General features: G+C 38.1%; 1 protein-coding gene across 7 annotated transcripts in view; it reads right to left on the bottom strand.

The window, feature by feature from the left end:
* Positions 1-9,471: 9,471 nt before the first annotated feature.
* The window catches only part of ATE1 (arginyltransferase 1), a 173,017-nt gene continuing 169,435 nt past the window's right edge, over positions 9,472-13,053 (bottom strand). For all 7 annotated transcript variants that reach the window (XM_006111405.5, XM_006111410.5, XM_006111409.5 and 4 more), the window contains one exon: positions 9,472-10,262. In XM_006111405.5, coding sequence (XP_006111467.3) covers positions 10,084-10,262 — 179 coding nt within the window. In that variant the 3' untranslated portion in view covers positions 9,472-10,083. The remainder of the gene's footprint in view (positions 10,263-13,053) is intronic.

Genomic DNA, 13,053 nt, shown 5'->3' with positions numbered 1-13,053 from the left:
GCACTGAACTCCAGAGGTCCCAGGTTTGATTGCGCCTGTCAGCATTACATCCACACCCACAAACACACCTTCCCCTAACAAGGTGTGATGGATGGTGCCTAGTTCAAGATGCAGCAAAGCCACTCAAATCAGCTTCATGCCGGTGGAACATCAGAACAGCCATACTAGGTCAGCCCAAAGGGCCAACTAGCCTTGTATCCTGTCTTCTGACAGCGAACAATACCAGGTAATTCAGAGGGAATGAACAGAACACAGTCATTAAGTGATCCAGCCCATCACCCATTCCCAGCTACTGGAGAGTTCCCTGCACTTTGCACCAGGAGGAGAACTCAGCTCATGGTCTTGCTTTCCAACTAATCTGCATGAAGAAAATCTGTACTGAAAACAGCAATCTGCTTTCTGCCACTCTGCTAATCTGGTCACATCTACGACCACAACACATTTTTGAAAGGCTGTTGTCATATCCACTGTGGTGGAGAGATAGCTCTCATCAGAAGCGTCTATGTATGACAGTACAGAATTGTTGTACCACAGTTCAGTGATTTACAATAGCACAGTTTTATAAACAAACAAAACAGTATATCAGAAAATTATGACAGCAACTTCTCGTGAGCTTTATTCAAAAGTGCTTGGTGTGTGACACCTAGAAAAAAAAGCAATCGGGGAATTTTACTATCAAATATTAAGTGTGAACAACACATCTCTTAGGCTGAGGAGGAACAAGAAGGATGCTGAGGGGTCTGAGAACCCAGTAAAATGAGCATATAATTTTTGACGCATTTCTACATTTTTAAGAAACCGAAAAGAAAATTACTTTTACACTTACATGGAATAGTTTAACATCATAGTAAGAATGACAGAGAATAAAGCACAGCTTGTATGAGGATTATTATCCAGCTGCAGAAAGCATGCTGGGAAAAAAGTCAAACTACAAAAATTCAGAAGAGTACAATTATGCTATTTTTAACTCAGACAAAATATTCCTGTAACCCTTTCTCATGCCACACCAAACATTAAACAAAGATGTCCACATGCTCTAAACAGGCATATTACATTTATAAATTACTAGATTTACCTGGTATTGCTCAGGTCCTTAATTCAATTATTTTTTGTTTTCCTTCATTTAAGTCATTGCTCTGGAATGGGGGTGGGGGTTTATAATGCAGGCTGCCCTCTCTCCCCAGCCCTCTCACCCCGCAGCAGTTTGGGGCCAGGTGAAAAGTGCCTTTCCATGGCTGCACCAGCAGGTACTGCTGAGGGAGAAGTGCATGTCCCCCGGTTGGGGCAGGTCCAGATTGATCTACCCGCTGCGCTCCCTAGCCAGAGAGAGGAATACAGTAAACTGTGCACTTTCCCCTGGCTCCCTGATGAAGGGGAGCAGACAGAAATGCCCCTGTATGAACTGGGAGGGGGGATTTCAGCCCCGCTGCCTTTCCTAAAGGGTGCCTAGGGGGGTGGGAGGCTTAGGGCCCCGGCACTCTGAGATAGGGGCTGGATGGGGTGCCCCCTCCCTTTCACCTGCCTGGTGATTGTCTGTTTTCTGTATGGTTGTGTGTGTCCTGCTACGAATGCGGCGGGGGGGGGGGGGGGGAGGGGAAGAGCGGGAAGCTGCAGTACGTCTACACCCTCCCTAAAGAGGTCCCACTGGTGGCTTGGGGCTGGGACAGTTCCAGATGTGTGTTTGGGGAGGAGAATCAGCCAATCCCTTTCACCTGCCTGTTGATTCTCTCTTTTCTGAGAGAGAAGAGCGATATGAGAAGCAATCCCATTCTGGACACATACCATTTCCCTGGCACAACCAAACTTTTACCTTGGTTTAAGTTATGATAAGAGAAAGCTTTATACTAAATTTGCTGATCCTAGCTCTTAACATTTGGGAAGAGTTCTTGAAGAAACAGACGGATGCACAGAGACTCTCACACAGACACACACACTTTTTCTAATATATAGATGACCAACTTTAATGGGACAACACAGTGTAACTTAAGCTCACATGCAAGTCTTTTCAGGATCAGAACCTAATTGTGTGTTACTTTCTAATTGTATTATAGTAAGTACAAAATCCTTTAAGCAGACTCCTGTATCTATAGATTATTCATCTAGATATCTCACAATTGTGAAGTGACCTATGAATCTATACAGTGTAATCAAAATGTAACCATAGTTTTGTTACGCTTAGCATCACTTTGGAAAGGAAGATAGGTCAAAATCTTATACTTTAAAAATTTACTGTCCACATTTTTCATTAGTTTATCATTTACACTGAAATGTCTGCCTCATCAAATTAAGGAACCTGTTGCATACACAATACCTACATGCTATATCTTCCATTTCTTTTTTTACAAAATATATTTTCCTGGAAGTACATTCCATTATTAAATGTATCTTTTTGGAAAATTTAAACTGCTGAAAAGATTATAGCCCTAAAATTGCTCAGAGGGACTGCAAGCCATAACCTCCAATTTTAACCAACAGTAACATCAAAACACACAGCAAATCTTGCAATAATCCCTTGTACCGACAAGTAATAAATAGAAACTATATTCAATTCAGATGAAACTCTGTATATAAACACATGCCATATGCATGCATATACATTTAAAATCAGGTATAGCTAATTGAAAAATGTGCTGTACAAAATCTATCAAATTACATAATGAAAAGGCTGGAGAACTAAAATAAAACTGCTCAATATCTTCTTTACAATTAATCACACAACATAAAAAAATCAGATGGGGTCTGGGAAGAGACTATACTGCAACTACGGGTCAGATTAGTAGTTTGTTTATTCTAACTTTCCATTTCTCTGCGAGGTGTCTATTCTATTGCAGAAGCATTTCTTTATGAAGGGAGCCAGCTTTACAATGGTAAGTCTCCTTTTCCATTTAGTGTCATTTGTTGTACTCTCAAAACTTAACTAGACATAAACCAGACAAATTCACAGGGATTATTCATGTCGGCTTCAAATACAGAGTTTATCCATCATGGTACTAATAATTTATAACACCCAGTATTTACTATGCTAGATAGTTCATTAGATGGGATACTTTGCATCTGTTCCAGTCACACTCAGTAATAGCCTGTCCTGCCCCCAATTTTAGTTGGTATATCAAATAGGCTGTTGAGTTTTCACATCAGACTTAATTGAGAGCCTTACATCCTTAATCACAAACTTGTAATAACAAAACTGTTTAAATATTTCATCAAAATGCCCCAACAACAATGAAACACTTTTTCTCCATAGTCTCGGAACTTAGAATTATCAACGCCGACAAACTCAACCCCATCTAACCTCATGTATTAGTAACTATATTTTAAAATAAAATGAAATGGAATAAGTTTTAGGGTTATCCTAGTACAAACTGCTCAAAGCCTGCAAACTGGGGGGAGGAGGAGCAGGCTAAAAAACCCACAATGATAAGGGAAAAGCACAGTATTTTGGGACCTTAAAAAAAGCATCAGTTTGAACGCCTTCATTAATTTGTCCCAGAATCTTAATGTTAAAGGGGACATTAATTTCCCATTACAATAAATGCATTGTATCCTATGTTACAAAACACATTTTGCATAGAATACTGAGAGAGCTATATTTAGGAATGTGATTTACAAATCAGAACCATCACCTGAATGCACTCAAATGATGAGATGAGCTAGAGCAGGGCAATAATTTTCAGAGTTTGTGATTGTGGGCTGGCTCTGGCTCCCTGGAAGCCAGAAGAGGAGGTTCCTTCTAGGTGCCACATGCCCATGGTGGGGCAGAGGAGACTTTGCGCATTCTGGGGGCAGAGGAACGGATGAAGTCTCTCATCCCCCACATCCGTACACAGTGTCTAAAGGGAACTGTCAGCCATTTTGAACAGCTGGCAGTTCCCTCTAGGTGCCATTACCCCTAGACTTTGTGCGCTCCCCCATCCCAAGCCAATCAGGGGAGTGTGCAAAATCATCTGCTGTTCAAAATGGCTGGCGGCTCCCTCTAGGTGCTGCACACCCGTGGCAGATGGAAGGAGTTGCCAGCTACTTTGAGCAGTGAATGACTACATGCACTCCCTTGCCCCGAGGTCTCAATTGGCCTGGCGGTGGGGGGAGCAGCAGGATGGGCCATGGGCCATATCAAATGACTTGACAGGATGAATCTGGTCTGCGGGCATATCTTGTCCACCCCTGAACTAGTGCATTGAATTGATAACATGGTGCTATTTCTACATCCAATTTATAAATAATTTAAGACATCTAAAGACCTAGTCTAACACTTATGCATATACATTTACTTACCCAAATAGTCTCATGATGCCTTGAATTCAATAGCCATTTGCATACTTGGGAACTTAGGGTATGTCTATGCAGTAAAAACAACTCTTTGCCTGACCCATGAGCCCAGCCCAGGCTCATGGGGCTTGGGATGGTTTAGCTGCTGTTTAGACTTTGAGGTCTGGTTGGAACCCAAGTGCTAGGACACTCCCATCCTAGAGTCCTGGAGCTTGAGCTCCCGACTGGGCATTCAGTCTTCCCAGCAATGAAATTACCCTGCAGCCCAAGTTAGCTGACACTAGCCAACTGTGGGATTTTCTGTGCTGTATAGATATGATCTTAGTTTCCTTCATTTTTCAAGACGCTTCATATAAAGTTATTGACTTATTATATTTGAACCTGATTTGGGTTTATGCAGGCATCTGGTTAGCATATGCTGAATTACATGAATGCATTTTATTTACATAGTAGACTGGAATATCTCCCACTTTGTAAAGGAAAATAGGTTTTCACTTACTCGATAATTTGTTTTCTTGGTTCAGAGATGCTCTGCCGTCTTTCCTCCTCTCTTGCTCCAATAGGCACAATGACCACTAATAATTGCCCATAGGTCATCCTTCTCCTTTGCTTCCCCAGTTTAATGCCTAAAAACTGTTAGAGGTCTCTACAGTTCTACATCTGTAACCAAGAATGTTGTCCATATCTGGCTTTGAAAGTCCAGTAAGGTGGGAGTTTGCACTGTCTCAACCAAGCTACAGAAGACAAGCCCAGTGATAAATGGAAATATAACATACCTTTCTACGGCTCACTATCAGCACTGACGTGGGTTTTATTAGGAGAATCCTATTTAAAAAAGAAAAATTAGAGACTCGAGGATAAACTCAAAGAGGAAGAGAGATGGGTGAATGGGGTTTGACACCTTCACTCTATCCTTCTAAAAGTACTTTTCAGAGATTCACCATAGTCACAGGATGCACCCATACATGCCTGAAAATTCAGTCACATAGTTTGCAATGAAACAGTGCAGAAATTACTAGGTTTCAGCTTTGTGAGGCTTTTGTATTGACACTGTCTTCCTTCAGCTGCAGAAGATGGCTCTGACTCTAGCAGAGTGTGAACCAAGAAGGAAATTCTGCTCTTTTCAACCTCCTGAATATGGTCAAGATCCACTTTGCAATGACATATCTAGAGTCCCTGAGACAGTTCCTTGAATGCTAGAAGAGAGTGAAGGTTTCTAACCTAACAGAATTAAATCTGTTCTGAAAACTAGTGTGTACCCCTTCCATATTAGGATTGGACAGACTCTGAAAGTAGACTTCAGATGAAAACAGAGAAAGGTATGAAGAACTCTCTCAGAAGACCAAAGATGGAAGAAAATGGGTAGACATGGAAAGCTCTTTCACTCCCTTGCTAGCTCACCACTTGATCAAGGAACTATTCTCAAGGTAAACATTTTCAAATGTACTGGAAAACATTGAAAAGTGGTCTGCATAAGTTGAGAAAGGTAGGTTCAGAACTCACTGAAGGCACTGGGCAGGACTGGAGGGTGGAAAAATACCACAAGCTTCAGAAAATATGGAACCAGGGAAGACAAACACACTAACATCCCATCTTTTGGAACCTCTAAGGTGCTTAGAGCAGAGGTTTGATCTGATGGAATGACTAGGCTTTTGATAGGAGCTTTGGTCAGAAATCTAAGCAAGCTGGAATTCTGACCCAATTAGTTCAGAGGGAAAAGACCCACCTCACTTAGCTTTCATGGGGGAAAAGGGGAAGAGCCTATTTCCAATAAAAAGTGGAAAAGAAACTCTTCTCATGTCTGTGGCACAGCTGGGTCCTCCTTTTCAAAGATACCCAAGTCCTTCAAGAGCAAGCCAAAGAGAAAATTTTGGGCATCTGAATCAGAATATTCTGAGACCTGCAGAAGATGGTCCTGGCAGAAAGGCTTTTCTCTTGGGATGGCATCAGCAGGTCCTCATACCAAGTCTGCAGTCACAGTCTTTTAAAAATCCAGATTTGTTGTCTCAGATTTGATGAACATTACAAAAATATTAGGTTTTGGGCTGAAACCTGGAATTTCAAGTTTCAGGTAAAGTGACAATTTTCAGATGAGTTATTAACACTCCCCTCCTCATACACTGTATTAATGTTATAAGGATTGTGACAAAAAGCCTAGACCATGCTGTGCTGTTTGGAGAGAAGATCTGATTGCACAAATCACCATCATTGCCAAGTAAAGTGCGCTATATACTTGAGGTCTCAAAGTATCTACATTCAGAGCAACATATAGTTCTCAGTTGTGTGGTATTCTCTTCAGTGTCTGATAATATAACAGTTACATACCGCAGTGTCACTGGTATTATTCTTGTGTGTTCATTTGTAAGCTATAGAATGTTTGGTTGCCTAAGTCAATTAATTCAGTCTTAAAACTTTCTTTTGGCAATAGTAAAAAAGACCAATTAAAGTGACTAGTTGTGCCATTCTCCTATATTTGAAGTAGTACCTCTAGATTTGTTCTATTAATAGCAGAATAGGTAGTAGTTTGTACCAAAATATTAAGTAAGCAACTGTTTTAACTTTACTAGCTAAGACAAAAATTAATAGTTTTAAAGAAAAGCCACATAGTTTTGAGTTGATACACACATGCCATCTAATCAGTGTTTTCCTTTGACTTCTGTGTCCTTGCTGTACACTGTACACATTAGGAAACAATTGTCTTGGCTGTTCAGTAAGAGAAACACTGAAGACCACAGTCATATAGCTACTAATTATTTACAATAATTCACAGCATACAGGAAATCACTTTACTTTTTGTATAAAAATGTCAACAGATGGTTGAAAAGCCATTACAAATACAATAAACTCAACACACAGACAAGCTTTTTCTTTCCATCTGCTTAAGTCTTTTGATGTTGGAAATCAATATGCTTCCCAATGAATTCTAATGAAAATTAAAAATAAGTATTCTATTAGTATCTGCTATAATTTTACATTTTCTTGACTTTTTCTGTCCATTTAGCAACCACAGAGATTTTTTTAAAAGTCAGCCTAACTTTTAGGGAATTATTCTTTCCAACTTTTACTGTCACTAAAAAAAAGTAAAATATATAAAATATTTTCCCTAAATTCACAAGTGCTAGCTATAGACACTCTCAACAACATGACATTACATTAAATTCAAAATGACTAGTGGTCAAATCCCAACCCCACTGAAGTCCACAACAACACTATCATTGACTTAAATGGAGCCAAGATTTCATCATAGGTGTTTTGTACCATTTCCAAAACAAGAATAGAGTGATCAGTGCTAACAATTACTATATTAATAATTTCCTTTGAAATAACAGGCAGGCCAGATATCATCCTTTTTGATTGAATGAACTAAGTCATCAAGTTTAACATAAGGAATACAGAAGTCCTTTTAGCTGCAGCCTAGCTATTTAAATAAAATTCAGAGAGTGGAGACACCTATTCAATGTTTATCCAGGAAATGGACAAGTACATTCTCTTGTCAAATTAAGCAGCACAATAACAAGCCTGACAGCCCTCAAATTTCAATTGTTTGAATATCCCATTTTTCTTTGTACATCTGGTGCAAGCATCTTTCCAAGAATTATAACATTAAAAGAAAAAAAACTCACTATGCCTCTTTGGGGCATTATTAAAGATGGGAATTCCAAAAAAATCAGCATACCCTAGCTCTGCTCCCTATGAAATCAATGCAAGTTTTAACTAATGACTTCAAAGGGGGTGGAGCTAGGCCAACACTATGTGCTTTCAGAAAGCTATCCTAAGTTTCTGAGCATCATCTCTCCACTCTTCTGTACCTCCATTAACTGAGTGCACAGAAAGAGTTCTGCTCTTCAAATGAATAATCCCAGACAATTAAGTGGCATAGGATGAAATGCATTAAGTTTCCACAAACCAAAATAAACCTGGTAAGTCTAAAGCCTACCATTCATAGTATTACATTTTAACAACAAAATCCTTCTGATCAAATTTAGGCATGTATATTACATTAAAAATTATTCTTGGATATTATTACATTTCAATATATTTTGTAGACAGAAAATTATAAAGGTTGTATGTGATTTGTGGTGTTAAGAGAGTTTAGGAAGAATATTTTCTCTTTAGAAAGAAATCAACTGTTTAGGCTACACTGAAAAACAAGACTGTGGGATGTCTTCTGTGAAAATACCACCAGTTGAATCAATGACAAACTATGTGAGTTACAGCATGCGGAAACAATCTCTGAGTTCTAACTAGTTGGCCTAGCACCTATAATAATTTATTTATTGAACAGCTAGTTGCTTCTTTACTTTGACTAGACCAATGCAATAACCACGTTGAGTAGAATACAGGAGAGTTTTCAAAATTGTTCCTGGACTTGTATTTGAAACTAGTATTATGATTACCATAAATTGGGGAGTAGAAGTGAAGAAAAAAGTCTGCTTGAACTGCATTTCTTGGACCTCAATTAGTTATTCTTGTTCCATTTCCAATTAATTATCATTAGCGCCAATATTTGTACATAGTTTTTATTTAAAATTAAATCAAAGGTTCCTGAAAGATAGAAGATTTAAACTTTGAAGATTGAAGATGCTTTTTAATTCCACAGGTAATATACATTAGAGTAGAAGCACCTAAAGATTCTTTTCCAACATGAATCACTTTCTTCAAAAGATAATATGTACGTTCAAACTGATTCAGTGTAAGTACTGATTTCGTTCAGCAAAAACATTAAACTCCAAATATGTGGAGTTTCATGATACTGCAACCTATTGATGAAATACATAAGAATTGGGTTCTGTCAGCAGATACTGAGACAAAGGTGGGAAAAGAGAAGGCCTAATATTAAAATATTAAATAATATAGTGCTTATAACAAAACTACATAACCTCTTGAATTTCTAACTAGTACAAATATTTATTTTCAAAAACTATTAAATGTGTCATCCTATTAGTGGCTGCAGAAGAAGAGAAAGCCAGGGATGCTAACACTACTAGTTATAAGGCATACAGAATAGGAGATACTGTTCAGGCTTCCCCCACATGATTCTTTGAATGAACATTAATGCAGAAGAGCATATTTACCCACTTCACAGTTTTGCTGTATCTCTTTGGTAATTTTATAATGAAATTACTTTCAGTTTTTATCTCTAAAGGGAAAAGTTTTCTAAAATGTTGCTGTCCCTTTCATTACCAAATGAATCTAATTTCCAAGTTCAGAATGGTCTTTGACACTTTAATACACATTCTTTAAAAACAACGAAATGGTTCAAGTGAAATGAGCTCAACTGTATATATTTTACATTACATAGTAATAAACTGAATAACTGTGCAGCATTCTATATTAACTAGTAACTGCACACAAAGTTTCTTGCAATAGTTAATGTAGAAACCTAAGAATTACACACATTTCGCCACAACTTTCACAATTTTTATTACAGATTTCCAGAGATTTTCTAATAGATGTATTTTTTATTTGGGAAAGAGTTATGGTTAACCGTTGCCTCTACAGGAAAAAACAACAATTTGTTATTTTGTTTATTTGTGTACATTAAGGTATTCAGAATGCAAAGAAAGGCCAGAATTTTTAAAAATTCCCGTGAATAAATTTAGCTAAGCATCTCTACGTATTGCTGAAGCTTTGCTGTAAATCTTTCAAAGTTTTAATGGATTTTGCCATGTATTCTGCCATGTATTCACAATAACCTATTGCAGATACCTATATTTTATACTACTTTATTTTAATAAGTCTACAGAATTGTATAACATATCATCCAACTGCAGTGCAATAAAGCATAGTGCTGTGAAGGTGCCAGGTAGTATCTCTTCAACTTCTAAACAACAACATTCTTTCTGAACACGTCCGTCCCACCAAACTTGCATACTGCTGAACACTGGCTTCATCACTTGGCCCCTTGCATCTTTTCTTATACACGCTGTAAGGCATTACAATTCTCTTGTGAAGAACCCGAACTCGGCCCAGTTCTTTAATACAACCTTCATCAACTGCAAAAAGAAATAATCGATACAAATTAATAAACAATGTCCTTGTTAGTATGCATTTCCTCACTTTTTTAATAAACAAAAGGTAATGCATCTATGGGCTCTCTTTAGTACTAAAGAATAAAATAACTTTATTTTGCACTGATCTATATGCATGGATTGTCGTACAGGTTGAACCTCTCTAGTATGGCACCCTTGGGACCTGACTGGAGGCCAAACCAGAGAATTTACCCAACCACAGGAGGTCTAAGTTGTGTAGCACTTCCAATGCTTATTGGGCTCTTATAAGACATTTAGGTGTAAATTAGAGGTAAATAACAGCACAGAACACTGAGAGCCAGGACTGGTTGCTATACACAAACTTTATGGAGCTGCCAGAAACTTGGCTACACCTATGGTAAGTGAACATCCAGCAATCATGCCAGACTAGAGAGGTTTGACATGTATGACCTTAATCACAAGTTGAAAAACATGCATCTGTGATGAGTGAAAATAAATCATGTATCTACCCACCTGAAATGCTTAGGTCTGATGTTTCTAACACACATAAAAGCTTTACTCAATTTTGTGTTCAGTAGAGATCCAGGCCAGAAGCTGTACAGTATTGGAAACTATTTTCCAATGTAAGAGACCAAAATGGTCTTCCTACACTTGCCATAGAGCAATGTTATTTTTGACAACTACATCATAGAATCATAGCATACTAGGACTGGAAGGGACCTCAAGAGGTCATCATTACAAAGGATTTTGCTATAGCATGAGATCTCTTTCCTTGGCAGAAAAAGGTCTCACAAACATTTCTGGGGTGTAAATGCGGCAACAAAATTTCTTCCCAAACTGAAGACAGCTTTATCACACCTGCTGCTAGCTTCTCTTGCACTCCTCCATTAATACCAATCTGCTGGATCAAGCATGTGTCCTGTATTACTTAACCATTTTCAGTCTCATACCATAGTCCTGAGGATCCAAATAAACAGGGTCAACAGTACTCGTCTGACTCCCTAGACTTTCAGGACACAGACAGGTTGCAAGGTTTATCTATAGTTATATTTTACTAACCTAATGGACAATATCACTCTGATTTATTCAAACAAACAACCTGGAAGAACATTGTATTGAATATGTTAAAACTTCCCTTGTTGGCATCTAGTTATTGCTACTATTGCTGAATGTTAATTTAATTTGTGTTACTATTTATATCTCAGGCAAAATGATTCTAGAGTAACTGGGAATCCAAATTTTTTACTTAAGAGAATAACTACTCATATGCCTGAAGCAGTTTCAGAGTACATTAATAAGGTTTTTACAAAGTGTTTAAAGAAAACATTGGTTTGCTGAACACAAGGTTTACATGACCATTAATACAAAAATCAACTTAAAAAGTAAAACGTATGTTTGGGAAGTAGAACTATTTGATTATCCTAAGTGAAAATACAGCAAAGAGACATGTTGTTTGCTGCCCTGTCTCGGAAAAGTAAGCTGATTCCAGCCACACCAGTGCTCTCCCACAAGGGAGTTCTGAACGCAATGGGAGTCAGCCGAACCTCGAGACCCAGCAGATATGTGAAGGAGTGACGACTCCCCTTATTTCATGAGCTGCTGATAAGGTCTGACACTCTAGACCCAGCAGACCCCTTCTTTGGAGTGTGTAGATTTAGTTTCCTATAAGCCACTGAACAGACTGTAACAGATGTAATCACTAGAAGCTAAATCTGCCCTAACAAGGAGACACATTCTGCAACATAAATCTCCTTACAGAGCATGATCGAGTGATCCACCCCAGAGTCAGCAGCATAGATCAACTGCTGCAGCATAGATGTTATGAAAACCCTATACTGAGAAGTTTAAAATTAGTAATAGCTGACTGCAATAATACACATTTAGATTTACCTATTGAAAAGAATTAAGAGGTGAAGGGGCTAATAAGAAAGCCCATCCTCCTTACCACATTAATACTGGACAAACGTATCATTAGGAAGGGTCATTTAGCAGGAATCAGGACAGATCATAAGAAGGAATTAAGCGACTGTTGTAATATATGAAGAGAAACCTGCTTTAAAAAGTGACTCCTTGTTTCTTGCAGCCTTTTTCAATAATCCAGGCAAAGAAACAATCAAATTTAACTATTTGGCTACAGACTCTTTTGTTAAATCTGCAAAAGGAAAATAAGGAATTCTATTGACATTTAACTGGTTAACTGTATAAAAGAATGAAATCTATACATTCAATCCTTAAGGTTAAATTTACTCTTTAAGAAAACAAATCTTTGTTTTAAGAATCCAAGCCCTGAAACTTCACTGTGTCTCTGTTCAAAGCTGAGTTGATAACACTTTTGACTTGCTTTCAAATCCAACATTATATGTGAATACAGGCTGCCTAGCTATTTCAAAGGAATATAAAACACCTGTCCCCTCAAGTAAATTGTCCAAATACAAACAAAATATTTATAAGCGCCCATTTAACAAAATTTAATGTCAATATTATTATTACTATAGTCTTAATAAGTAACAATGTATATGATTCTTTTCAGGAAAAGAAAAGCTTTTTGCTTGCTAGAACAATAACTGACCAACACCTTGTGCTAAGGAAAAGCATTATAGCTTCACACATTAAGCCTGATCTGTGGTACAAGAAGGAAACTGAGGCATGCCACTGTTAGGGAGGGCTAGCAACTCTAGAAGTAATTCGAAGGAGTAGAAGGTTACGAGAACAAGAGCGCTTCATCGGTACTCGTGAAGTTATAGCTCATTCGCCCATGGAAGTGGTAAGGAACTAGCTGTAACCGGTTCCCCTA

This window comes from Pelodiscus sinensis, chromosome 8 (assembly GCF_052426305.1).
Source record: "Pelodiscus sinensis isolate ZL-2025 chromosome 8, ASM5242630v1, whole genome shotgun sequence".
NCBI lineage: Eukaryota > Metazoa > Chordata > Testudines > Trionychidae > Pelodiscus > Pelodiscus sinensis.
This window is presented reverse-complemented; position numbering and strand designations above follow the sequence as displayed.